Source organism: Scyliorhinus torazame, chromosome 5 (genome assembly GCF_047496885.1).
Source record: "Scyliorhinus torazame isolate Kashiwa2021f chromosome 5, sScyTor2.1, whole genome shotgun sequence".
NCBI lineage: Eukaryota > Metazoa > Chordata > Chondrichthyes > Carcharhiniformes > Scyliorhinidae > Scyliorhinus > Scyliorhinus torazame.
This window is the reverse complement of record NC_092711.1, coordinates 132,771,729-132,798,754: the sequence shown is the minus strand read 5'-3', so window position 1 is coordinate 132,798,754 and position 27,026 is coordinate 132,771,729. Positions and strand designations below refer to the sequence as shown.

Below are 27,026 nucleotides of genomic sequence, written 5' to 3'. Positions count from 1 at the left end.
TCTTTAACTCACTCCCGGGTATCTGTTATTCTATATATTAACCACCCAAACCCCTCGATTAGATTCCAGTCTCTCACTCACTCCCGGGTATCTGTTATTCTATATATAAACCACCCGAACCCCTCAATTAGATTCCAGTCTGTAACTCACTCCCGGGTATCTGTTATTCTATATATAAACCACCCGAACCCCTCAATTAGATTCCAGTCTGTAACTCACTCCCGGGTATCTGTTATTCTATATATAAACCACCCGAACCCCTCGATTGGATTGCAGTCTGTAACTCACTCTCGGGTATCTGTTATTCTATATATAACCCACCCGAACTCCACGATTAGATTCCAGTCTGTAACTCACTCCCGGCTATTTGTTATTGTATATATAAACCACCCAAACCCCTCGATTAGATTCCAGTCTGTAACTCACCCCCGGGTATCTGTTATTCTATATATAAACCACCCGAACCCCTCAATTAGATTCCAGTCTGTAACTCACTCCCGGGTATCTGTTATTCTATATATAAACCACCCGAACCCCTCAATTAGATTCCAGTCTGTAACTCACTCCCGGGTATCTGTTATTCTATATATAAACCACCCGAACCCCTCAATTAGATTCCAGTCTGTAACTCACTCCCGGGTATCTGTTATTCTATATATAAACCACCCGAACCCCTCGATTGGATTGCAGTCTGTAACTCACTCTCGGGTATCTGTTATTCTATATATAAACCACCCAAACCCCTCGATTAGATTCCAGTCTGTAACTCACTCCCGGGTATCTGTTATTCTATATATAAACCACCCAAACCCCTCGATTAGATTGCAGTCTGTAACTCACTCCCGGGTATCTGTTATTCTATATATAAACCAACCAAACCCCTCAATTAGATTCCAGTCTGTAACTCACTCCCGAATCTGTTATTCTATATATAAACCATGCAAACCCCTCGATTAGATTCCAGTCTGTAACTCACTCCCGGGTATCTGCTATTCTATATATAAACCACCCAAACCCCTCGATTAGATTCCAGTCTGTAACTCACTCCCGGGTATCTGTTGTTCTATATATAAACCGCCCAAACCCCTCGATTGGATTGCAGTCTGTAACTCACTCCCGGGTATCTGTTATTCTATATATAAACCACCCGAACCCCTCAATTAGATTCCAGTCTGTAACTCACTCCCGGGTATCTGTTATTCTATATATAAACCACCCGAACCCCTCGATTGGATTGCAGTCTGTAACTCACTCCCGGGTATCTGTTATTCTGTATATAAACCACCCAAACCCCTCGATTAGATTCCAGTCTTTAACTCACTCCCGGGTATCTGTTATTCTATAAATTAACCACCCAAACCCCTCGATTAGATTCCAGTCTCTCACTCACTCCCGGGTATCTGTTATTCTATATATAAACCACCCAAACCCCTCAATTAGATTCCAGTCTGTAACTCACTCCCGGGTATCTGTTATTCTATATATAAACCACCCGAACCCCTCAATTAGATTCCAGTCTGTAACTCACTCCCGGGTATCTGTTATTCTATATATAAACCACCCGAACCCCTCGATTGGATTGCAGTCTGTAACTCACTCTCAGGTATCTGTTATTCTATATATAACCCACCCGAACTCCACGATTAGATTCCAGTCTGTAACTCACTCCCGGCTATTTGTTATTGTATATATAAACCACCCAAACCCCTCGATTAGATTCCAGTCTGTAACTCACCCCGGGTATCTGTTATTCTATATATAAACCACCCGAACCCCTCAATTAGATTCCAGTCTGTAACTCACTCCCGGGTATCTGTTATTCTATATATAAACCACCCGAACCCCTCAATTAGATTCCAGTCTGTAACTCACTCCCGGGTATCTGTTATTCTATATATAAACCATCCGAACCCCTCAATTAGATTCCAGTCTGTAACTCACTCCCGGGTATCTGTTATTCTATATATAAACCACCCGAACCCCTCGATTGGATTGCAGTCTGTAACTCACTCTCGGGTATCTGTTATTCTTTATATAAACCACCCAAACCCCTCGATTAGATTCCAGTCTGTAACTCATTCCCGGGTATCTGTTATTCTATATATAAACCACCCAAACCCCTCGATTAGATTGCAGTCTGTAACTCACTCCCGGGTATCTGTTATTCTATATATAAACCAACCAAACCCCTCGATTAGATTCCAGTCTGTAACTCACTCCCGAATCTGTTATTCTATATATAAACCATGCAAACCCCTCGATTAGATTCCAGTCTGTAACTCACTCCCGGGTATCTGCTATTCTATATATAAACCACCCAAACCCCTCGATTAGATTCCAGTCTGTAACTCACTCCCGGGTATCTGTTGTTCTATATATAAACCGCCCAAACCCCTCGATTGGATTGCAGTCTGTAACTCACTCCCGGGTATCTGTTATTCTATATATAAACCACCCGAACCCCTCAATTAGATTCCAGTCTGTAACTCACTCCCGGGTATCTGTTATTCTATATATAAACCACCCGAACCCCTCGATTGGATTGCAGTCTGTAACTCACTCCCGGGTATCTGTTATTCTGTATATAAACCACCCAAACCCCTCGATTAGATTCCAATCTTTAACTCACTCCCGGGTATCTGTTATTCTATATATTAACCACCCAAACCCCTCGATTAGATTCCAGTCTCTCACTCACTCCCGGGTATCTGTTATTCTATATATAAACCACCCGAACCCCTCAATTAGATTCCAGTCTGTAACTCACTCCCGGGTATCTGTTATTCTATATATAAACCACCCGAACCCCTCAATTAGATTCCAGTCTGTAACTCACTCCCGGGTATCTGTTATTCTATATATAAACCACCCGAACCCCTCGATTGGATTGCAGTCTGTAACTCACTCTCGGGTATCTGTTATTCTATATATAACCCACCCGAACTCCACGATTAGATTCCAGTCTGTAACTCACTCCCGGCTATTTGTTATTGTATATATAAACCAACGAAACCCTTCGATTAGATTCCAGTCTGTAACTCACTCCCGTGTATCTGTTATTCTATATATAAACCACCCGAACCCTTCGATTAGATTCCAGTCTGTAACTCACTCCCGGGTATCTGTTATTCTATATATAAACCACCCGAACCACTCAATTAGATTCCAGTCTGTAACTCACTCCCGGGTATCTGTTATTCTATATATAAACCACCCGAACCCCTCAATTAGATTCCAGTCTGGAACTCACTCCCGGGTATCTGTTATTCTATATATTAACCACCCAAACCCCTCGATTAGATTCCAGTCTGTCACTCACTCCCGGGTATCTGTTATTCTATACATAAACCACCCAAACCCCTCGATTAGATTCCAGTCTGTAACTCACTCCAGGGTATCTGTTATTCTATATATAAACCACCCGAACCACTCGATTAGATTCCAGTCTGTAACTCACTCCCGGGTGTCTGTTATTCTATATATAAACCATCCAAACCCCTCGATTAGATTCCAGTCTGTAACTCACTCCCGGGTATCTGTTATTCTATATATAAACCATCCAAACACCTCGATTAGATTCCAGTCTGTAACTCACTCCCGGGTATCTGTTATTCTATATATAAACCACCCAAACCCCTCGTTTACATTCCAGTCAGTAACTTACTCCCGGGTATCTGTTATTCTATATATAAACCACCCGAACCCCTCGATTAGATTCCAGTCTGTAACTCACTCCCGGGTATCTGTTATTCTATATATAAACCACCCGAACCCCTCGATTAGATTCCAGTCTGTAACTCACTCCCGGGTGTCTGTTATTCTATATATAAACCACCCGAACCCCTCGATTAGATTCCAGTCTGTAACTCACTCCCGGGTATCTGTTATTCTATATATAAACCACCCGAACCCCTCGATCAGATTCCAGTCTGTAACTCACTCCCGGGTATCTGTTATTCTATATATAAACCACCCAAACCCCTCGATTAGATTCCAGTCTGTAACTCACTCCCGGGTATCTGTTATTCTATATATAAACCACCCGAACCCCTCTATCAGATTCCAGTCTGTAACTCACTCCCGGGTATCTGTTATTCTATATATAAACCACCCGAACCCCTCGATCAGATTCCAGTCTGTAACTCACTCCCGGGTATCTGTTATTCTATATATAAACCACCCGAACCCCTCGATCAGATTCCAGTCTGTAACTCACTCCCGGGTATCTGTTATTCTATATATAAACCACCCGAACCCCTCGATTAGATTCCAGTCTCTAACTCACTCCCGGGTATCTGTTATTCTATATATAAACCACCCAAACCCCTCGATTAGATTCCAGTCTGTAACTCACTCCCGGGTATCTGTTATTCTATATATAAACCACCCGAACCCCTCGATTAGATTCCAGTCTGTAACTCACTCCCGGGGATCTGTTATTCTACATATAAACCACTCGAACCCCTCGATTAGATTCCAGTCTGTAACTCACTCCCGGGTATCTGTTATTCTATATATAAACCACCCGAACCCCTCGATTAGATTCCAGTCTGTAACTCACTCCCGGGTATCTGTTATTCTATATATAAACCACCCGAACCCCTCGATCAGATTCCAGTCTGTAACTCACTCCCGGGTATCTGTTATTCTATATATAAACCATCCAAACACCTCGATTAGATTCCAGTCTGTAACTCACTCCCGGGTATCTGTTATTCTATATATAAACCACCCAAACCCCTCGTTTACATTCCAGTCTGTAACTCACTCCCGGGTATCTGTTATTCTATATATAAACCACCCGAACCCCTCGATTAGATTCCAGTCTGTAACTCACTCCCGGGTATCTGTTATTCTATATATAAACCACCCGAACCCCTCGATTAGATTCCAGTCTGTAACTCACTCCCGGGTATCTGTTATTCTATATATAAACCACCCGAACCCCTCGATTAGATTCCAGTCTGTAACTCACTCCCGGGTATCTGTTATTCTATATATAAACCAACCGAACCCCTCGATCAGATTCCAGTCTGTAACTCACTCCCGGGTATCTGTTATTCTATATACAAACCACCCAAACCCCTCGATTAGATTCCAGTCTGTAACTCACTCCCGGGTATCTGTTATTCTCTATATAAACCACCCGAACCCCTCGATCAGATTCCAGTCTGTAACTCACTCCCGGGTATCTGTTATTCTATATATAAACCACCCGAACCCCTCGATTAGATTCCAGTCTGTAACTCACTCCCGGGTATCTGTTATTCTATATATAAACCAACCGAACCCCTCGATCAGATTCCAGTCTGTAACTCACTCCCGGGTATCTGTTATTCTATATACAAACCACCCAAACCCCTCGATTAGATTCCAGTCTGTAACTCACTCCCGGGTATCTGTTATTCTCTATATAAACCACCCGAACCCCTCGATCAGATTCCAGTCTGTAACTCACTCCCGGGTATCTGTTATTCTATATATAAACCAACCGAACCCCTCGATCAGATTCCAGTCTGTAACTCACTCCCGGGTATCTGTTATTCTATATACAAACCACCCAAACCCCTCGATTAGATTCCAGTCTGTAACTCACTCCCGGGTATCTGTTATTCTCTATATAAACCACCCGAACCCCTCGATCAGATTCCAGTCTGTAACTCACTCCCGGGTATCTGTTATTCTATATATAAACCAACCGAACCCCTCGATCAGATTCCAGTCTGTAACTCACTCCCGGGTATCTGTTATTCTATATACAAACCACCCAAACCCCTCGATTAGATTCCAGTCTGTAACTCACTCCCGGGTATCTGTTATTCTCTATATAAACCACCCGAACCCCTCGATCAGATTCCAGTCTGTAACTCACTCCCGGGTATCTGTTATTCTCTATATAAACCACCCGAACCCCTCGATCAGATTCCAGTCTGTAACTCACTCCCGGGTATCTGTTATTCTATATATAAACCACCCGAACCCCTCGATCAGATTCCAGTCTGTAACTCACTCCCGGGTATCTGTTATTCTATATATAAACCACCCGAACCCCTCGATCAGATTCCAGTCTGTAACTCACTCCCGGGTATCTGTTATTCTATATATAAACGACCCGAACCCCTCGATTAGATTCCAGTCTCTAACTCACTCCCGGGTATCTGTTATTCTATATATAAACCACCCAAACCCCTCGATTAGATTCCAGTCTGTAACTCACTCCCGGGTATCTGTTATTCTATATATAAACCATCCAAACACCTCGATTAGATTCCAGTCTGTAACTCACTCCCGGGTATCTGTTATTCTATATATAAACCACCCAAACCCCTCGTTTACATTCCAGTCTGTAACTCACTCCCGGGTATCTGTTATTCTATATATAAACCACCCGAACCCCTCGATTAGATTCCAGTCTGTAACTCACTCCCGGGTATCTGTTATTCTATATATAAACCACCCGAACCCCTCGATTAGATTCCAGTCTGTAACTCACTCCCGGGTATCTGTTATTCTATATATAAACCACCCGAACCCCTCGATTAGATTCCAGTCTGTAACTCACCCCCGGGTATCTGTTATTCTATATATAAACCACCCGAACCCCTCGATCAGATTCCAGTCTGTAACTCACTCCCGGGTATCTGTTATTCTATATATAAACCACCCAAACCCCTCGATTAGATTCCAGTCTGTAACTCACTCCCGGGTATCTGTTATTCTATATATAAACCACCCGAACCCCTCGATCAGATTCCAGTCTGTAACTCACTCCCGGGTATCTGTTATTCTATATATAAACCACCCGAACCCCTCGATCAGATTCCAGTCTGTAACTCACTCCCGGGTATCTGTTATTCTATATATAAACCACCCGAACCCCTCGATTAGATTCCAGTCTCTAACTCACTCCCGGGTATCTGTTATTCTATATATAAACCACCCAAACCCCTCGATTAGATTCCAGTCTGTAACTCACTCCCGGGTATCTGTTATTCTATATATAAACCACCCGAACCCCTCGATCAGATTCCAGTCTGTAACTCACTCCCGGGTATCTGTTATTCTATATATAAACCACCCAAACCCCTCGATTAGATTCCAGTCTGTATCTCACTCCCGGGTATCTGTTATTCTATATATAAACCACCCGAACCCCTCGATCAGATTCCAGTCTGTAACTCACTCCCGGGTATCTGTTATTCTATATATAAACCACCCGAACCCCTCGATCAGATTCCAGTCTGTAACTCACTCCCGGGTATCTGTTATTCGATATATAAACCACCCAAACCCCTCGATTAGATTCCAGTCTGTAACTCACTCCCGGGTATCTGTTATTCTATATATAAACCACCCGAACGCCTCGATTAGATTCCAGTCTGTAACTCACTCCCGGGTATCTGTTATTCTATATATAAACCACCCGAACCCCTCGATTAGATTCCAGTCTGTAACTCACTCCCGGGTATCTGTTATTCTATATATAAACCACCCAAACACCTCGATTAGATTCCAGTCTGTAACTCACTCCCGGGTATCTGTTATTCTATATATAAACCACCCGAACCCCTCGATTAGATTCCAGTCTGTAACTCACTCCCGGGTTTCTGTTGTTCTATATATAAACCACCCGAACCCCTCGATTAGATTCCAGTCTGTAACTCACTCCCGGGTATCTGTTATTCTATATATAAACCACCCGAACCCCTCGATTAGATTCCAGTCTGTAACTCACTCCCGGGTATCTGTTATTCTATATATAAACCACCCGAACCCCTCGATTAGATTCCAGTCTGTAACTCACTCCCGGGTATCTGTTATTCTATATATAAACCACCCGAACCCCTCGATTAGATTCCAGTCTGTAACTCACTCCCGGGTATCTGTTATTCTATATATAAACCACCCGAACCCCTCGATTAGATTCCAGTCTGTAACTCACTCTCGGGTATCTGTTATTCTATATATAAACCACCCGAACCCCTCGATTAGATTCCAGTCTGTAACACACACCCGGGTATCTGTTATTCTACATATAAACCACCCGAACCCCTCGATTAGATTCCAGTCTGTAACTCACTCTCGGGTATCTGTTATTCTATATATAAACCACCCAAACCCCTCGATTAGATTCCAGTCTGTAACTCACTCCCGGGTATCTGTTATTCTATATATAAACCACCCGAACCCCTCGATTAGATTCCAGTCTGTAACTCACTCCCGGTTATCTGTTATTCTATATATAAACCACCCGAACCCCTCGATTAGATTCCAGTCTGTAACTCACTCCCGGGTATCTGTTATTCTATATATAAACCACCGGAACCCCTCGATTAGATTCCAGTCTGTAACTCACTCCCGGGTATCTGTTATTCTATATATAAACCACCCGAACCCCTCGATTAGATTCCAGTCTGTAACTCACTCCCGGGTATCTGTTATTCTATATATAAACCACCCAAACACCTCGATTAGATTCCAGTCTGTAACTCACTCCCGGGTATCTGTTATTCTATATATAAACCACCCGAACCCCTCGATTAGATTCCAGTCTGTAACTCACTCCCGGGTTTCTGTTGTTCTATATATAAACCACCCGAACCCCTCGATTAGATTCCAGTCTGTAACTCACTCCCGGGTTTCTGTTGTTCTATATATAAACCACCCGAACCCCTCGATTAGATTCCAGTCTGTAACTCACTCCCGGGTATCTGTTATTCTTTCTATAAACCACCCGAACCCCTCGATTAGATTCCAGTCTGTAACTCACTCCCGGGTATCTGTTATTCTATATATAAACCACCCGAACCCCTCTATCAGATTCCAGTCTGTAACTCACTCCCGGGTATCTGTTATTCTATATATAAACCACCCGAACCCCTCGATCAGATTCCAGTCTGTAACTCACTCCCGGGTATCTGTTATTCTATATATAAACCACCCGAACCCCTCGATCAGATTCCAGTCTGTAACTCACTCCCGGGTATCTGTTATTCTATATATAAACCACCCGAACCCCTCGATTAGATTCCAGTCTCTAACTCACTCCCGGGTATCTGTTATTCTATATATAAACCACCCAAACCCCTCGATTAGATTCCAGTCTGTAACTCACTCCCGGGTATCTGTTATTCTATATATAAACCACCCGAACCCCTCGATTAGATTCCAGTCTGTAACTCACTCCCGGGGATCTGTTATTCTACATATAAACCACTCGAACCCCTCGATTAGATTCCAGTCTGTAACTCACTCCCGGGTATCTGTTATTCTATATATAAACCACCCGAACCCCTCGATTAGATTCCAGTCTGTAACTCACTCCCGGGTATCTGTTATTCTATATATAAACCACCCGAACCCCTCGATCAGATTCCAGTCTGTAACTCACTCCCGGGTATCTGTTATTCTATATATAAACCATCCAAACACCTCGATTAGATTCCAGTCTGTAACTCACTCCCGGGTATCTGTTATTCTATATATAAACCACCCAAACCCCTCGTTTACATTCCAGTCTGTAACTCACTCCCGGGTATCTGTTATTCTATATATAAACCACCCGAACCCCTCGATTAGATTCCAGTCTGTAACTCACTCCCGGGTATCTGTTATTCTATATATAAACCACCCGAACCCCTCGATTAGATTCCAGTCTGTAACTCACTCCCGGGTATCTGTTATTCTATATATAAACCACCCGAACCCCTCGATTAGATTCCAGTCTGTAACTCACTCCCGGGTATCTGTTATTCTATATATAAACCAACCGAACCCCTCGATCAGATTCCAGTCTGTAACTCACTCCCGGGTATCTGTTATTCTATATACAAACCACCCAAACCCCTCGATTAGATTCCAGTCTGTAACTCACTCCCGGGTATCTGTTATTCTCTATATAAACCACCCGAACCCCTCGATCAGATTCCAGTCTGTAACTCACTCCCGGGTATCTGTTATTCTATATATAAACCACCCGAACCCCTCGATCAGATTCCAGTCTGTAACTCACTCCCGGGTATCTGTTATTCTATATATAAACCACCCGAACCCCTCGATCAGATTCCAGTCTGTAACTCACTCCCGGGTATCTGTTATTCTATATATAAACGACCCGAACCCCTCGATTAGATTCCAGTCTCTAACTCACTCCCGGGTATCTGTTATTCTATATATAAACCACCCAAACCCCTCGATTAGATTCCAGTCTGTAACTCACTCCCGGGTATCTGTTATTCTATATATAAACCATCCAAACACCTCGATTAGATTCCAGTCTGTAACTCACTCCCGGGTATCTGTTATTCTATATATAAACCACCCAAACCCCTCGTTTACATTCCAGTCTGTAACTCACTCCCGGGTATCTGTTATTCTATATATAAACCACCCGAACCCCTCGATTAGATTCCAGTCTGTAACTCACTCCCGGGTATCTGTTATTCTATATATAAACCACCCGAACCCCTCGATTAGATTCCAGTCTGTAACTCACTCCCGGGTATCTGTTATTCTATATATAAACCACCCGAACCCCTCGATTAGATTCCAGTCTGTAACTCACCCCCGGGTATCTGTTATTCTATATATAAACCACCCGAACCCCTCGATCAGATTCCAGTCTGTAACTCACTCCCGGGTATCTGTTATTCTATATATAAACCACCCAAACCCCTCGATTAGATTCCAGTCTGTAACTCACTCCCGGGTATCTGTTATTCTATATATAAACCACCCGAACCCCTCGATCAGATTCCAGTCTGTAACTCACTCCCGGGTATCTGTTATTCTATATATAAACCACCCGAACCCCTCGATCAGATTCCAGTCTGTAACTCACTCCCGGGTATCTGTTATTCTATATATAAACCACCCGAACCCCTCGATTAGATTCCAGTCTCTAACTCACTCCCGGGTATCTGTTATTCTATATATAAACCACCCAAACCCCTCGATTAGATTCCAGTCTGTAACTCACTCCCGGGTATCTGTTATTCTATATATAAACCACCCGAACCCCTCGATCAGATTCCAGTCTGTAACTCACTCCCGGGTATCTGTTATTCTATATATAAACCACCCAAACCCCTCGATTAGATTCCAGTCTGTATCTCACTCCCGGGTATCTGTTATTCTATATATAAACCACCCGAACCCCTCGATCAGATTCCAGTCTGTAACTCACTCCCGGGTATCTGTTATTCTATATATAAACCACCCGAACCCCTCGATCAGATTCCAGTCTGTAACTCACTCCCGGGTATCTGTTATTCGATATATAAACCACCCAAACCCCTCGATTAGATTCCAGTCTGTAACTCACTCCCGGGTATCTGTTATTCTATATATAAACCACCCGAACGCCTCGATTAGATTCCAGTCTGTAACTCACTCCCGGGTATCTGTTATTCTATATATAAACCACCCGAACCCCTCGATTAGATTCCAGTCTGTAACTCACTCCCGGGTATCTGTTATTCTATATATAAACCACCCAAACACCTCGATTAGATTCCAGTCTGTAACTCACTCCCGGGTATCTGTTATTCTATATATAAACCACCCGAACCCCTCGATTAGATTCCAGTCTGTAACTCACTCCCGGGTTTCTGTTGTTCTATATATAAACCACCCGAACCCCTCGATTAGATTCCAGTCTGTAACTCACTCCCGGGTATCTGTTATTCTATATATAAACCACCCGAACCCCTCGATTAGATTCCAGTCTGTAACTCACTCCCGGGTATCTGTTATTCTATATATAAACCACCCGAACCCCTCGATTAGATTCCAGTCTGTAACTCACTCCCGGGTATCTGTTATTCTATATATAAACCACCCGAACCCCTCGATTAGATTCCAGTCTGTAACTCACTCCCGGGTATCTGTTATTCTATATATAAACCACCCGAACCCCTCGATTAGATTCCAGTCTGTAACTCACTCTCGGGTATCTGTTATTCTATATATAAACCACCCGAACCCCTCGATTAGATTCCAGTCTGTAACACACACCCGGGTATCTGTTATTCTACATATAAACCACCCGAACCCCTCGATTAGATTCCAGTCTGTAACTCACTCTCGGGTATCTGTTATTCTATATATAAACCACCCAAACCCCTCGATTAGATTCCAGTCTGTAACTCACTCCCGGGTATCTGTTATTCTATATATAAACCACCCGAACCCCTCGATTAGATTCCAGTCTGTAACTCACTCCCGGTTATCTGTTATTCTATATATAAACCACCCGAACCCCTCGATTAGATTCCAGTCTGTAACTCACTCCCGGGTATCTGTTATTCTATATATAAACCACCGGAACCCCTCGATTAGATTCCAGTCTGTAACTCACTCCCGGGTATCTGTTATTCTATATATAAACCACCCGAACCCCTCGATTAGATTCCAGTCTGTAACTCACTCCCGGGTATCTGTTATTCTATATATAAACCACCCAAACACCTCGATTAGATTCCAGTCTGTAACTCACTCCCGGGTATCTGTTATTCTATATATAAACCACCCGAACCCCTCGATTAGATTCCAGTCTGTAACTCACTCCCGGGTTTCTGTTGTTCTATATATAAACCACCCGAACCCCTCGATTAGATTCCAGTCTGTAACTCACTCCCGGGTTTCTGTTGTTCTATATATAAACCACCCGAACCCCTCGATTAGATTCCAGTCTGTAACTCACTCCCGGGTATCTGTTATTCTTTCTATAAACCACCCGAACCCCTCGATTAGATTCCAGTCTGTAACTCACTCCCGGGTATCTGTTATTCTATATATAAACCACCCGAACCCCTCGATTAGATTCCAGTCTGTAACTCACACCCGGGTATCTGTTATTCTACATATAAACCACCCGAACCCCTCGATTAGATTCCAGTCTGTAACTCACTCCCGGGTAACTGTTATTCTATATATAAACCACCCGAACCCCTCGATTAGATTCCAGTCTGTAACTCACACCCGGGTATCTGTTATTCTACATATAAACCACCCGAACCCCTCGATTAGATTCCAGTCTGTAACTCACTCCCGGGTATCTGTTATTCTATATATAAACCACCCGAACCCCTCGATTAGATTCCAGTCTGTAACTCACTCCCGGGTATCTGTTATTCTATATATAAACCACCCGAACCCCTCGATTAGATTCCAGTCTGTAACTCACTCTCGGGTATCTGTTATTCTATATATAAACCACCCGAACCCCTCGATTAGATTCCAGTCTGTAACTCACACCCGGGTATCTGTTATTCTACATATAAACCACCCGAACCCCTCGATTAGATTCCAGTCTGTAACTCACCCCGGGTATCTGTTATTCTATATATAAACCACCCGAACCCCTCGATCAGATTCCAGTCTGTAACTCACTCCCGGGTATCTGTTATTCTATATATAAACCACCCAAACCCCTCGATCAGATTCCAGTCTGTAACTCACTCCCGGGTATCTGTTATTCTATATATAAACCACCCGAACCCCTCGATCAGATTCCAGTCTGTAACTCACTCCCGGGTATCTGTTATTCTATATATAAACCACCCGAACCCCTCGATCAGATTCCAGTCTGTAACTCACTCCCGGGTATCTGTTATTCGATATATAAACCACCCAAACCCCTCGATTAGATTCCAGTCTGTAACTCACTCCCGGGTATCTGTTATTCTATATATAAACCACCCGAACGCCTCGATTAGATTCCAGTCTGTAACTCACTCCCGGGTATCTGTTATTCTATATATAAACCACCCGAACCCCTCGATTAGATTCCAGTCTGTAACTCACTCCCGGGTATCTGTTATTCTATATATAAACCACCCAAACACCTCGATTAGATTCCAGTCTGTAACTCACTCCCGGGTATCTGTTATTCTATATATAAACCACCCGAACCCCTCGATTAGATTCCAGTCTGTAACTCACTCCCGGGTTTCTGTTGTTCTATATATAAACCACCCGAACCCCTCGATTAGATTCCAGTCTGTAACTCACTCCCGGGTTTCTGTTGTTCTATATATAAACCACCCGAACCCCTCGATTAGATTCCAGTCTGTAACTCACTCCCGGGTATCTGTTATTCTATATATAAACCACCCGAACCCCTCGATTAGATTCCAGTCTGTAACTCACTCCCGGGTATCTGTTATTCTATATATAAACCACCCAAACCCCTCGATTAGATTCCAGTCTGTAACTCACTCCCGGGTATCTGTTATTCTATATATAAACCACCCGAACCCCTCGATCAGATTCCAGTCTGTAACTCACTCCCGGGTATCTGTTATTCAATATATAAACCACCCAAACCCCTCGATTAGATTCCAGTCTGTAACTCACTCCCGGGTATCTGTTATTCTATATATAAACCACCCGAACCCCTCGATTAGATTCCAGTCTGTAACTCACTCCCGGGTATCTGTTATTCTATATATAAACCACCCAAACCCCTCGATTAGATTCCAGTCTGTAACTCACTCCCGGGTTTCTGTTGTTCTATATATAAACCACCCGAACCCCTCGATTAGATTCCAGTCTGTAACTCACTCCCGGGTATCTGTTATTCTATATATAAACCACCCGAACCCCTCGATTAGATTCCAGTCTGTAACTCACTCCCGGGTATCTGTTATTCTATATATAAACCACCCGAACCCCTCGATTAGATTCCAGTCTGTAACTCACTCCCGGGTATCTGTTATTCTATATATAAACCACCCGAACCCCTCGATTAGATTCCAGTCTGTAACTCACTCCCGGGTATCTGTTATTCTATATATAAACCACCCGAACCCCTCGATTAGATTCCAGTCTGTAACTCACTCCCGGGTATCTGTTATTCTATATATAAACCACCCGAACCCCTCGATTAGATTCCAGTCTGTAACTCACACCCGGGTATCTGTTATTCTACATATAAACCACCCGAACCCCTCGATTAGATTCCAGTCTGTAACTCACTCCCGGGTAACTGTTATTCTATATATAAACCACCCGAACCCCTCGATTAGATTCCAGTCTGTAACTCACACCCGGGTATCTGTTATTCTACATATAAACCACCCGAACCCCTCGATTAGATTCCAGTCTGTAACTCACTCCCGGGTATCTGTTATTCTATATATAAACCACCCGAACCCCTCGATTAGATTCCAGTCTGTAACTCACTCCCGGGTATCTGTTATTCTACATATAAACCACCCGAACCCCTCGATTAGATTCCAGTCTGTAACTCACTCCCGGGTAACTGTTATTCTATATATAAACCACCCAAACCCCTCGATTAGATTCCGTCTGTAACTCACTCCCGGGTATCTGTTATTCTATATATAAACCACCCGAACCCCTCGATTAGATTCCAGTCTGTAACTCACACCCGGGTATCTGTTATTCTACATATAAACCACCCGAACCCCTCGATTAGATTCCAGTCTGTAACTCACTCCCGGGTAACTGTTATTCTATATATAAACCACCCAAACCCCTCGATTAGATTCCGTCTGTAACTCACTCCCGGGTATCTGTTATTCTATATATAAACCACCCGAACCCCTCGATTAGATTCCAGTCTGTAACTCACACCCGGGTATCTGTTATTCTACATATAAACCATCCGAACCCCTCGATTAGATTCCAGTCTGTAACTCACTCCCGGGTATCTGTTATTCTATATATAAACCATCCAAACCCCTCGATTAGATTCCAGTCTGTAACTCACTCCCGGGTATCTGTTATTCTATATATAAACCACCCGAACCCCTCGATTAGATTCCAGTCTGTAACTCACTCCCGGGTAACTGTTATTCTATATATAAACCACCCAAACCCCTCGATTAGATTCCGTCTGTAACTCACTCCCGGGTATCTGTTATTCTATATATAAACCACCCGAACCCCTCGATTAGATTCCAGTCTGTAACTCACACCCGGGTATCTGTTATTCTACATATAAACCACCCGAACCCCTCGATTAGATTCCAGTCTGTAACTCACTCCCGGGTATCTGTTATTCTGTATATAAACCATCCAAACCCCTCGATTAGATTCCAGTCTGTAACTCTCTCCCGGGTATCTGTTATTCTATATATAAACCACCCGAACCCCTCGATTAGATTCCAGTCTGTAACACACTCCCGGTTATCTGTTATTCTATATATAAACCACCCGAACCCCTCGATTAGATTCCAGTCTGTAACTCACTCCTGGGTATCTGTTATTCTATATATAAACCACCCAAACCCCTCGATTAGATTCCAGTGTGTAACTCACTCCCGGGTATCTGTTATTCTATATATAAACCACCCGAACCCCTCGATTAGATTCCAGTCTGTAACTCACTCCCGGGTATCTGTTATTCTATATATAAACCACCCGAACCCCTCGATTAGATTCCAGTCTGTAACTCACTCCCGGGTATCTGTTATTCTATATATAAACCACCCGAACCCCTCGATTATATTCCAGTCTGTAACTCACTCCCGGGTATCTGTTATTCTATATATAAACCACCCGAACCCCTCGATTAGATTCCAGTCTGTAACTCACTCCCGGGTATCTGTTATTCTATATATAAACCACCCAAACCCCTCGATTAGATTCCAGTCTGTAACTCACTCCCGGGTATCTGTTATTCTATATATAAACCACCCGAACCCCTCGATCAGATTCCAGTCTGTAACTCACTCCCGGGTATCTGTTATTCAATATATAAACCACCCAAACCCCTCGATTAGATTCCAGTCTGTAACTCACTCCCGGGTATCTGTTATTCTATATATAAACCACCCAAACCCCTCGATTAGATTCCAGTCTGTAACTCACTCCCGGGTATCTGTTATTCTATATATAAACCACCCAAACCCCTCGATTAGATTCCAGTCTGTAACTCACTCCCGGGTATCTGCTATTGTCTATATCAATCGCACTTGTACCGTCGCTGAGGCTTCGGCCTTTGTTAACCTGTTCATCTCCTCAGGTGGCCCTTGGTGACTGTAACAAGTTGCTCTCTGCCGACTACGAAGCCGACAAGCTGCCTCCTGGGAAGGATAGCACCATGGGCCTGGGCAGGATAGGCCCCAAACCAGGCGGCAATATCCAGCTGTGAGTATCCCTGAGTTCGAGCATCCGTACCATCCGCGAGGGAAGTCAGCTTCTCCTCCCTGCGGGCCCCGGTCTGTACTTGTGGAGTGGCTGAGATATGTCCAACCACCCCTACTGGAAGAAGCGCAGGGCGAGTTCTTCCTTGGTGTGGAACGTGTCCCAGCCGGGAGCGCTCGAGCGCCTTAGAGTTAGAATGGTGGTGGGCTCGAGCCCCCCCTCCTCTCCTGTGGCGGAGGTGCCGCATTTCGGGTGGACCTTGGGTGGCACAATGGTCAGCACTGCTACCTCACGGCGCCAGGGACCCGGGTTCGATTCCGGCCTTAGCCAATTGTCTGTGTGGAGCCTGCACGTTTACCACGTACCTACGTGGGTTTCCTCCGGGTGCTCCGGAGGAGTGGGCCCAGGTAGGTGCTCTTTCAGAGAGTGGGTGAAGATTGGAAGAGCCGAATAGCCTCCGCACTGCAGGAATTAAATGGTTCTAATTCCAATGCGCCCCTGTGCCTGCCATTTTGATGGCGTACTTGTTTGTCCCTACCCGCCCCGCCAGTACAGGGGGACGATGGTGTGGTGCAAAGGTCACTGGACAGGTAATCCAGTTGCCTTGGGGGTGGGGGGTCTCCAGACACCACACACACAGCAATGTGGCTGACTCAATTGCCCCCAACTCTCTGAAATGGCTGAGCAAACGCACTCAGCTGAAGGAGGAATTAGGGATGGGAGAAACCCGAGTCTCTTATCGATTTACTGCTGTTGTTTCCTGTTAGGTTTAAGATTTGGAATTCCCTGCTCCTGTTTACTTTCCAATATTTTTAAACGTATTTTGTTCTCCCTTACCCTCCCCTTCCATCTCCCTGTCTCCCCCTCTCACTCTCCCTTTCTCTCTCTTGCTCTCTCGCTATCTCCCTCTGTCTCTCTCCCTCGTTGTCTCCTCTCCATATCCCTCACTGTCTCCCCCTTTCTCTCACTGTCTCCCCTTTCTCTCTCTCTCTCTCGCTATCTCCCTCTGTCTCTCTCCCTCATTGTCTCCTCTCCATATCCCTCACTGTCTCCCCCTCTCTCTCTCGCTCTCTTTCTCCCACCCCTCTCTCAATGTCTCCCCCCTCTCGATGATTCCGCCTTCTCTCCTGCTGTCTCTCTCTCTCTCTCTCTCTCTGTCACGTGCTGTCTGTCTCTCTCTCTCTCGCTGTCTCCCCCTCTCACTCTCGCTGTCTCCCCCACTCGCTCTCTCGCTGTCACCCCCCTCGCTCTCTCGCTGCCACCCCCCTCTCTCCCGCTGTCTACCCCTCTCTCCCGCTGTCTACCCCTCTCTCCCGCTGTCTACCCCTCTCTCCCCCGCTGTATACCCCTCCCTCTCCCGCTGTCTACCCCTCTCTCCCGCTGTCTACCCCTCTCTCCTGCTGTCTACCCCTCTCTCCCGCTGTCTACCCCTCTCTGCCGCTGTCTACCCCTCTCTGCCGCTGTCTACCCCTCTCTGCCGCTGTCTACCCCTCTCTGCCGCTGTCTACCCCTCTCTGCCGCTGTCTACCCCTCTCTGCCGCTGTCTACCCCTCTCTGCCGCTGTCTACCCCTCTCTGCCGCTGTCTACCCCTCTCTGCCGCTGTCTACCCATCTCTGCCGCTGTCTACCCCTCTCTGCCGCTGTCTACCCCTCTCTGCCGCTGTCTACCCCTCTCTGCCGCTGTCTACCCCTCTCTGCCGCTGTCTACCCCTCTCTGCCGCTGTCTACCCCTCTCTGCCGCTGTCTACCCCTCTCTGCCGCTGTCTACCCCTCTCTGCCGCTGTCTATCCCTCTCTGCCGCTGTCTACCCCTCTCTGCCGCTGTCTACCCCTCTCTGCCGCTGTCTACCCCTCTCTGCCGCTGTCTACCCCTCTCTGCCGCTGTCTACCCCTCTCTGCCGCTGTCTACCCCTCTCTGCCGCTGTCTACCCCTCTCTGCCGCTGTCTACCCCTCTCTGCCGCTGTCTACCCCTCTCTGCCGCTGTCTACCCCTCTCTGCCGCTGTCTACCCCTCTCTGCCGCTGTCTACCCCTCTCTGCCGCTGTCTACCCCTCTCTGCCGCTGTCTACCCCTCTCTGCCGCTGTCTACCCCTCTCTGCCGCTGTCTACCCCTCTCTGCCGCTGTCTACCCCTCTCTGCCGCTGTCTACCCCTCTCTGCCGCTGTCTACCCCTCTCTGCCGCTGTCTACCCCTCTCTGCCGCTGTCTACCCCTCTCTGCCGCTGTCTACCCCTCTCTGCCGCTGTCTACCCCTCTCTCTCTCTTGCTGTCTACCCCCTCTCTCCCGCTGTCTACCCCTCTCTCTCTCTTGCTGTCTACCCCTCTCTCTCTCTCGCTGTCTACCCCTCTCTCCCGCTGTCCAACCCTCTCTCTCTCTCCCGCTGTCTACCCCTCTCTCCCGCTGTCTACCCCTCTCTCTCTCCCTTGCTGTCTACCCCTCTCTCTCTCTTGCTGTCTACCCCCTCTCTCCCGCTGTCTACCCCTCTCTCTCTCTTGCTGTCTACCCCTCTCTCTCTCTCGCTGTCTACCCCTCTCCCGCTGTCTACCCCTCTCTCTTTCTCCCGCTGTCTACCCCTCTCTCTTTCTCCCGCTGTCTACCCCTCTCTCTTTCTCCCGCTGTCTACCCCTCTCTCTTGCTGTCTACTCCTCTCTCTCTCTCGCTGTCTACCCCTCTCTCGCTGTCTCTCTCTCTCCCCCCCCGCTGTCTACCCCTCTCTCTCGCTGTCTCTCTCTCTCTCCCCCCCGCTGTCTACCCCTCTCTCTCCCTCTGTCTACCCCTCTCTCGCTGTCTCCCTCTCTCTCCCCCCCGCTGTCGACCCCTCTCTCTCCCTCTGTCTACCCCTCTCTCTTTCGCTGTTTACCCTCTCTCTCTCTCTCTCTGGCTGTCTCCCCCTCTCTCGATCTCCCTTCCCCCATTGACGTGTGCGCCTCTTCCCTCTCTCGATGTCTCCCTCCCTCTATCTCTCTCTCTCTCCCTCCCTCCCTCCATCTCTCTCTCGATGTCTCCCTCCATCTCCTGGTCTCCTGGTCTGCCCTCCCCCCGTTTCCCCACCCAACCTCCCAACATATCTCTCTCTCCGCACCCCCCCCCCCGTCTCTGTCCCCCACCCTCCTCACAGTAACGGTGCACTGGTTCCCATGGGCCCTGGCACAGAGACCGGAGTGGAAAATCCGAACGGTTATACCCTGAACTACAACGAGTACATAGTCTACAATCCTGCACAAGTCCACATGAAATACCTGCTCAAGGTGCAGTTCGACTTCACCTCCCTGTGGTGAGTGAGCTGGAGTGCAGTTACCACAGCTACAACAGCAACAACCTGCATTTTTAAACCGTAAAACGTCATGCCAGACACGCCAAGACACCAGGACAGACATAGAAAAGGGCTGGACTGGTGGCCGCAACGTCGGTCAAGAGCCTTAAGTAATTTCTTTGCGGGGGGGGAACGTTAAGAAAGCCGAGGCCTTGAAGGGCTTTTTGGAAGACTTGAACCTTAACAAAAAAAACGAGGGGGGGGGGGACTACTCAAAGCATTCGAAAGAGCCAACCTCCTTACCTCCTGGTCCGGTCGCTGTCGATGCTCATTTTGGGACGTGACCTGTTCATTCATTACTGGGCCTCCCGCTCACTCTGGATTCAAATGGATCTTTAAGGAGATCCCAGGATCGTGACTGAAAGAAGAGCTTGGTTGTGTGTGTGTGTGTGTGTGTGGCGGGGGGGGGGGAGAGAGGGAGATGTCCCCAGTGTCCCAGGGCCCACTATTCGTCCCTAAGCCGACATGACCAAAGGTGAGACCTTCCTTTGTGAGAATTGGTGGCCTCGCCCGCTGGCCACTTGGTGGGTGTGGGGGGGGGGGGGGTGTTTCTCAATCACTGGTGATGGGACGAGTCTGACTGGGCACGGAGGGACCTAAGGGAGGGCGAATGTGGTGGGTCCCACGTCATACACAAGGCTGTGGTCAAGTCTGGATTGATGCAAGTTGTTTGAACCTCCAAACTGTATGTCGTACATAATGTTCGGACGTTGCTGTATGTTTTTTTACACTCCGACCCCTTCAACGAAATTACATTCCTCAGAATCGTTATTGAACTGGTCTGAACCGTCTTTTTTTTTTTTGTTTGGATACATGTCCTTATCAGAGTTTTAGCACTTTTACAAATAACGCAACAAACCGTTACAGTCCAGAATCATAGAATCGCTACAGTGCAGAAGAGGGGGGATTCGGCCTATCCAGTCAGCAACGACCCTCCGAAAGACCACCCTACCGAGGCCCAATCCCCCAGCCTGTACCCACCACCCCAGTGCTGACCACCGTGCCGGCCCACAATTACTCGTGCATATGTTAAAAACAGAAAAGGCCGGCAGGAACTATTGGTTCTTAAAACATTTTGTGCCTCTTAACTATACAGCGGGTCTGCTAGAGAATGGAGGGGGTGTGTGTAAGAGGTTAAAGCTATACAGAGATGGTCAAATGACACAATAAGATGCACACCTTTACACACAGCGAATTCAGAACTGGCCTGCTCAAATGATGGAAAACCTGGTCGGAGTGGATCTCTCACAGCGGAGCCTATAAATTTGAGATGGGGTGGGGGGGGGCTCCCCCACACTTTCCAGAACGTGATTCCGAACGGAGTACAGGACTCGGGAACACCATGGGGAATACGCTCCGTGACTATTTTATACCAGTGTTGAATCGAAGGACGCTTGTCGCTAAACCAGTAGGGGAGGATATTTTTCCTGTGGCCGCGTACATCCAGATTGTTTTCACTGTCGTCCGTGATTCTCCCTGGGAGACCCCGAATTACCACACCCAGTGCGCGGTCAATTCCAGCCCCTCTTGACCCGGAGCCGCAACACAGTTGAAATCAACTCTTTAATTTTAAAAAAATACCCGAGGTCTTTGGCTGCCCAATAGGTCCAGTCACTAGGTTAGTAAATGTAAACACAATTAACTTTTATTAAGAACAATAACTATAATTAAATAGGCAGCAAGTACAACTGGTTAACAGCTATTATCTAATTTCTAACTCCTGGCTTTATCTCGCTCCATCCTCGTGTGTGTATATATACAGACACAAAAGACAGACAAACACAGAGGAGAACGAGAGGTGTAAAATACTAAAAAGAATAAAAGTCTCTGTTTCAGGTGAACGTCTTCCAGTTAGACTCCTTCAGTCTAGGCCTCCAGTTGGATACCTTTGCTTTCAGTCTGTAATGGTTTTCACTGCAGACTCATCATACTCTGGAGACTTCTGTCTTTAGACATTAGGGAGGACAGCGGGAGAGAGCTGCTTTCCACCTTGAGGGTCCAGTAGCTTCTCTGTATAATCACAGTAGCAGCAATGTTTGAGAGAAATAGAGAGCATCACAGTTTCCCCTGAGTCTTCCCCTTTCAGAGTCCACAGGTTCTCTGCTGGGTCCCCTGGAAGCTCCACCTGGCAGGACCCAATCGCTGTCTGTGGCCAGGCAGGATACTGTTCCTGGCCGATCCATAGGCCACCAGCCAACCAATCGATCCAAATCCCTCCAATCCCTGGGGTGCCATAAAGTCTGGGTTCTGCTGATCAAAATTTAAAACCTCAGCACAGTGAACTATTTTGCAACGTCTGAGTTCCGTACAATCTCTGGGGTGCCATAAAGTCTGGGTTCTGCTGATCAAAATCTAAGACCTCATAGCACAATGAACTATTTTGCAACTGCTGAGTTCCTCACCCTGCTCAACTTAAAGGTATGTCTCCATTAAAGATGCATGGCGCAAAAACGATAACGACAAAATCATGTTGCATTACAATCGCCATCTGGCCTGGGTTTGCAAAATCCTACCAACTGTCCTGGTTTGAGACAATTCACACCTCTTTAACCTGTGATTATCCCTCTCTCCAGTCGCACTGTCTGGACCTGTAAAGACTTAATTACCTGCAGACTCACATTCAAAGTGTCATCTCGCATTATTGAATTTTTCTATATATGTGTTTCTGGAACGCACCTCTTCATTCACCTGAGTAAGGAGCAGTGCTCCGAAAGCTAGTGATTCGAAACAAACCTGTTGAACTTTAACCTGTAAGACTTCTTACTGTGGACAAAATTAAAGAAATAGGAAATAAGGGAATCAACAGGAACAAAGGATCAAATTTGAAGGCTGTACCAAATATCCTCACGAGCTGTTTATCTACACCAGACCAATAGGATTGAATTTTGACACAGGGCCATGCGCAGTGTACGTAGTCACCCTCGACTCCCAGGCACAAGGGGGTATAGTTACGCCACCCTGGGCTACTGCGCGGTCAATTCCAGCCCCACGTGCCCCGGAGTCGCAACACAGGTGAATTAACCAATAATTCTTGTAAAAATATCTGAAGTCTTTGGCCCTTGGCTACCCAATAATTACAGTCACCCGGTTTGTAAGTTTAAACACAATTACTGTTCATTTGTAACAAGAACTATCACGAAATATTCAACAGGTGTACAGTTGGTTAATGATTAAATAATACCTAGCTCCCACTCTAACTTGCCCCCCCCCCCCCCCCCCTCCCACCCTCTAAATATACGGACACACATACAAGCCAGATATACACAGAGGGGGTGGAAAGGGTAAAAGTCGTAAGCGAGAGCCTTTGTTTCAGACGATGGTTTTTCTGCGCCTTTTCTCCCAACAAACATGACGGTTAAAGTCTCTGTTTGCAGCCTGTACCGGCTTTCTCTGTAGAATCATTCGTTCTCTGTGGTTTAGAAATGCAGCACACTCAACTTTCCTGGAGAGGCAGCTTACCTCTCTTCAAACCTTGCTTTCTGTTCCTGGTTTGGATTCAGGCCTCTGTAGTTTCAGGAATACAGCCCCCACAGGCTTTCTGGAGAGAGCGAGAGAGATAGCGCTCACAGCAGCGACCTGGAGAGAGTTAGCTGGATCTTTTCTCCGTGCTGCCAGAATCAAAACTTGTTCTGAAAAGCATATCAGTGGGATAAGATCCAATCACCACCTGTTACCGGGCAGAGCACAGCTTTTTGGGCCAATTCAATGACCACAATCGATCAAACCCAAGTTCTAACCCCATTTCTCGCACTAGTCCCTACAAGTCTGCTCTCCAGCTTAAGCCGGCGCGTGATCTCTCCTTAAACCTCTGGAATCTTCTGTTTGAATTAAAGACACAGGCTGCTTGCCTTAAAGAGGCACGTCCATTAATCATCCATGGATCAAAATAAGAGCGGCAAAATAAAAGGGGAATAGACTGGAATGACCTTTATAATATAGCAGGATCAAACCTGTGTCTCAAACTCGGTGTAACGTGGAAACGTTGCAGTATCTTGAACGGAGTCTCGTTCATTCTGGGGCTGGTTTAACTCACTGGGCTAAATCGCTGGCTTTTAAAGCAGGCCAGCAGCACGGTTCGATTCCCGTACCAGCCTCCCCAGACAGGTGCCGGAATATGGCGACTAGGGGCTTTTCACAGTAACTTCATTGAAGCCTACTCGTGACCAGCGATTTTCATTTCATTTCATTCTATTACATACCGAGATTTTGTTGGTATAACCCCATATACTACCCCATGTCTCCTCATCAATGTTAGTTGCCAAGGCTCTTTTCCAAGACTGCCACATATCCAATGTACTCACACAGGATCTACAACACTAAGTGTCACAAGACTTGCTAATTAATTGTTTAAGCTCCGCAGAAGTAGGGACGATTTTCCACTCGGGGAAATAGAAGAGTCGAGATGCATAGTTATTTTATTCAGGATAAAAGTCTTTTTTTTTTTTTTAAAAAGTGTGTCTCAGAGTGTCAAGTTGTTGGCATAGCCGCTCAAAGGATGGTGAGGCGGACCACTGAACATATCTCCCAGCCTACAAATGCCTCTATCCCTCCAAACATCGAATCCATATGGTCCATAAGGTAGGAAATTCAGGCTTCCCTGGATGGGAGAGAGCGCGGAAGCCAGTTTCGATCTCCCTTCCAATTGACGAACCATCCTCCACGCTCTAAAGAGTGTTGATAATTATAGAATTCTATTCTCGCACGGTCTCGAAGTCCCCGTAGAACAGCCGGGCTTGTAAAGGTCACACCGACTAGGCTGCTAAGCCTAAGATGAGAGGCTAATTGGTACATTTTAATGCTCGGAACCCCCTTGGAACACGGGAGGTGCAACTTAGCCAGCTTCAAAGGAGGTTTCCTGTTGTTCGATCGTACATATGAACTAACCATCCCATTGCTCATAAGATCCCAGCCCTCAGGATTGGCAGCATCTGGAATGGATACAACAACCCAAGGCAACACATTCATCTTGATCAAGGCGATCCTGCCCAGCCATGATATCGTCAGGGAGGCCCAGCGAGTCAGGTGCCACCCAATATATGCAGTCAACCTTGGGGGGGGGGGGGATTTGCCCCACACCGTTGCTTAAAGAAGAGGGTAAGTACGACTCCCAGGTAGGTAGGTCCCGAGGGAGGGCACCGCCCAAATGGAAAGTTAGTGAAGGGTCTCCTCTCAGCCCATCCAGTGGCCGAGCCTCAGACTTCATGAAACTGACTTTTTGTCACCTGAGAAAATGCTAAATCTTATCTACCGCCCCGGTAATAGCGGGAACCGAGATGTCCGGCTTCGATACAAACAAGCAGCACATCGTCCGCGTAAAACGCGACCTGCTGCTGCTTCCCTGCACTGCAGCCCAAAGATCGAAGGATCCTGTGTAATTGCCTCTGCCAAAGGCTCTATAGACAATGCGCACAATAAAAGGGATAAGGGCAACCCGACCTAGCCCCTCACTGGATTTTCAGATCTATAACCATTCGTAAGCGCTGCCACCAGGCAACTATGCTACAGCATAGAAAAGAACCATAGACAACACAAAGGTTGGTGGAATTGCGGATAGCGATGAGGACTGTCAGAGGATACAGCAGGATTTAGATCGTTTGGAGACTTGGGCGGAGAGATGGCAGATGGAGTTTAATCCGGACAAATGTGAGGTAATGCATTTTGGAAGGTCTAATGCAGGTAGGGAATATACAGTGAATGGTAGAACCCTCAATTATTGACAGTCAGAGAGATCTAGGTGTACAGGTCCACAGGTCACTGAAAGGGGCAACACAGGTGGAGAAGGTAGTCAAGGCATACGGCATGCTTACCTTCATTGGCCGGGGCATTGAGTATAAGAATTGGCAAGTCATGTTGCAGTTGTATAGGACCTTAGTTAGGCCACACTTGGAGTATAGTGTTCAATTCTGGTCGCCACACTACCAGAAGGATGTGGAGGCTTTAGAGAGGGTGCAGAAGAGATTTACCAGAATGTTGCCTGGTATGGAGGGCATTAGCTACGAGGAGCGATTGAATAAACTCGGTTTGTTCTCACTGGAAAGACTGAGTTGAGGGGCGACTTGATAGAGGTCTACAAAATTCTGAGGGGCATAGACAGAGTGGATAGTCCGAGGCTTTTCCCCAGGGTAGAGGGATCAATTACTAGGGGGCATAAGGATTAAGGTGCAAGGGGCAAGGTTTAGAGGAGATGTACGAGGCAAGTTTGTTACACAGAGGGTAGCGGGTGCCTGGAACTCGCTGCCGGAGGAGGTGGTGGAAGCAGGGAGAGTGACATTTAAGGGGCACCTTGACAAATACATGAATAGGATGGGAATAGAGGGATGTGGACCCAGGAAGTGTAGAAGATTGTAGTTTAGTCGGGCAGCATGGTTGGCATGGGCTTGGAGGGCCTAAGGGCCTGTTCCTGTGCTTTACCTTTCTTTGTTCTAATCCCTACAGTGCAGAAGAAGCCCCTTTGACCCATCATGTCTGCACTTACCCTCTGAACCCAGGGTTGCTTTATCCCTGTAACCCCAACCTACCCCGCACATTCCTGGACACTTAAAGGGCAATTGGTCATGGCCAATCCTAACCCGCACACCTTTGGACTGTGGGAGGAAACT

General features: G+C 46.4%; 1 protein-coding gene across 1 annotated transcript in view; it reads left to right on the top strand.

Moving 5' to 3' along the window:
* The window catches only part of parp2 (poly (ADP-ribose) polymerase 2), a 113,631-nt gene extending 92,428 nt beyond the window's left edge, over nucleotides 1–21,203 (top strand). Inside the window, 2 exon segments of the mRNA XM_072501356.1 lie at nucleotides 16,994–17,118; nucleotides 20,233–21,203. Coding sequence (XP_072357457.1) covers nucleotides 16,994–17,118; nucleotides 20,233–20,392 — 285 coding nt within the window. The 3' untranslated portion in view covers nucleotides 20,393–21,203.
* The last annotated feature ends 5,823 nt before the right edge of the window (nucleotides 21,204–27,026 follow it).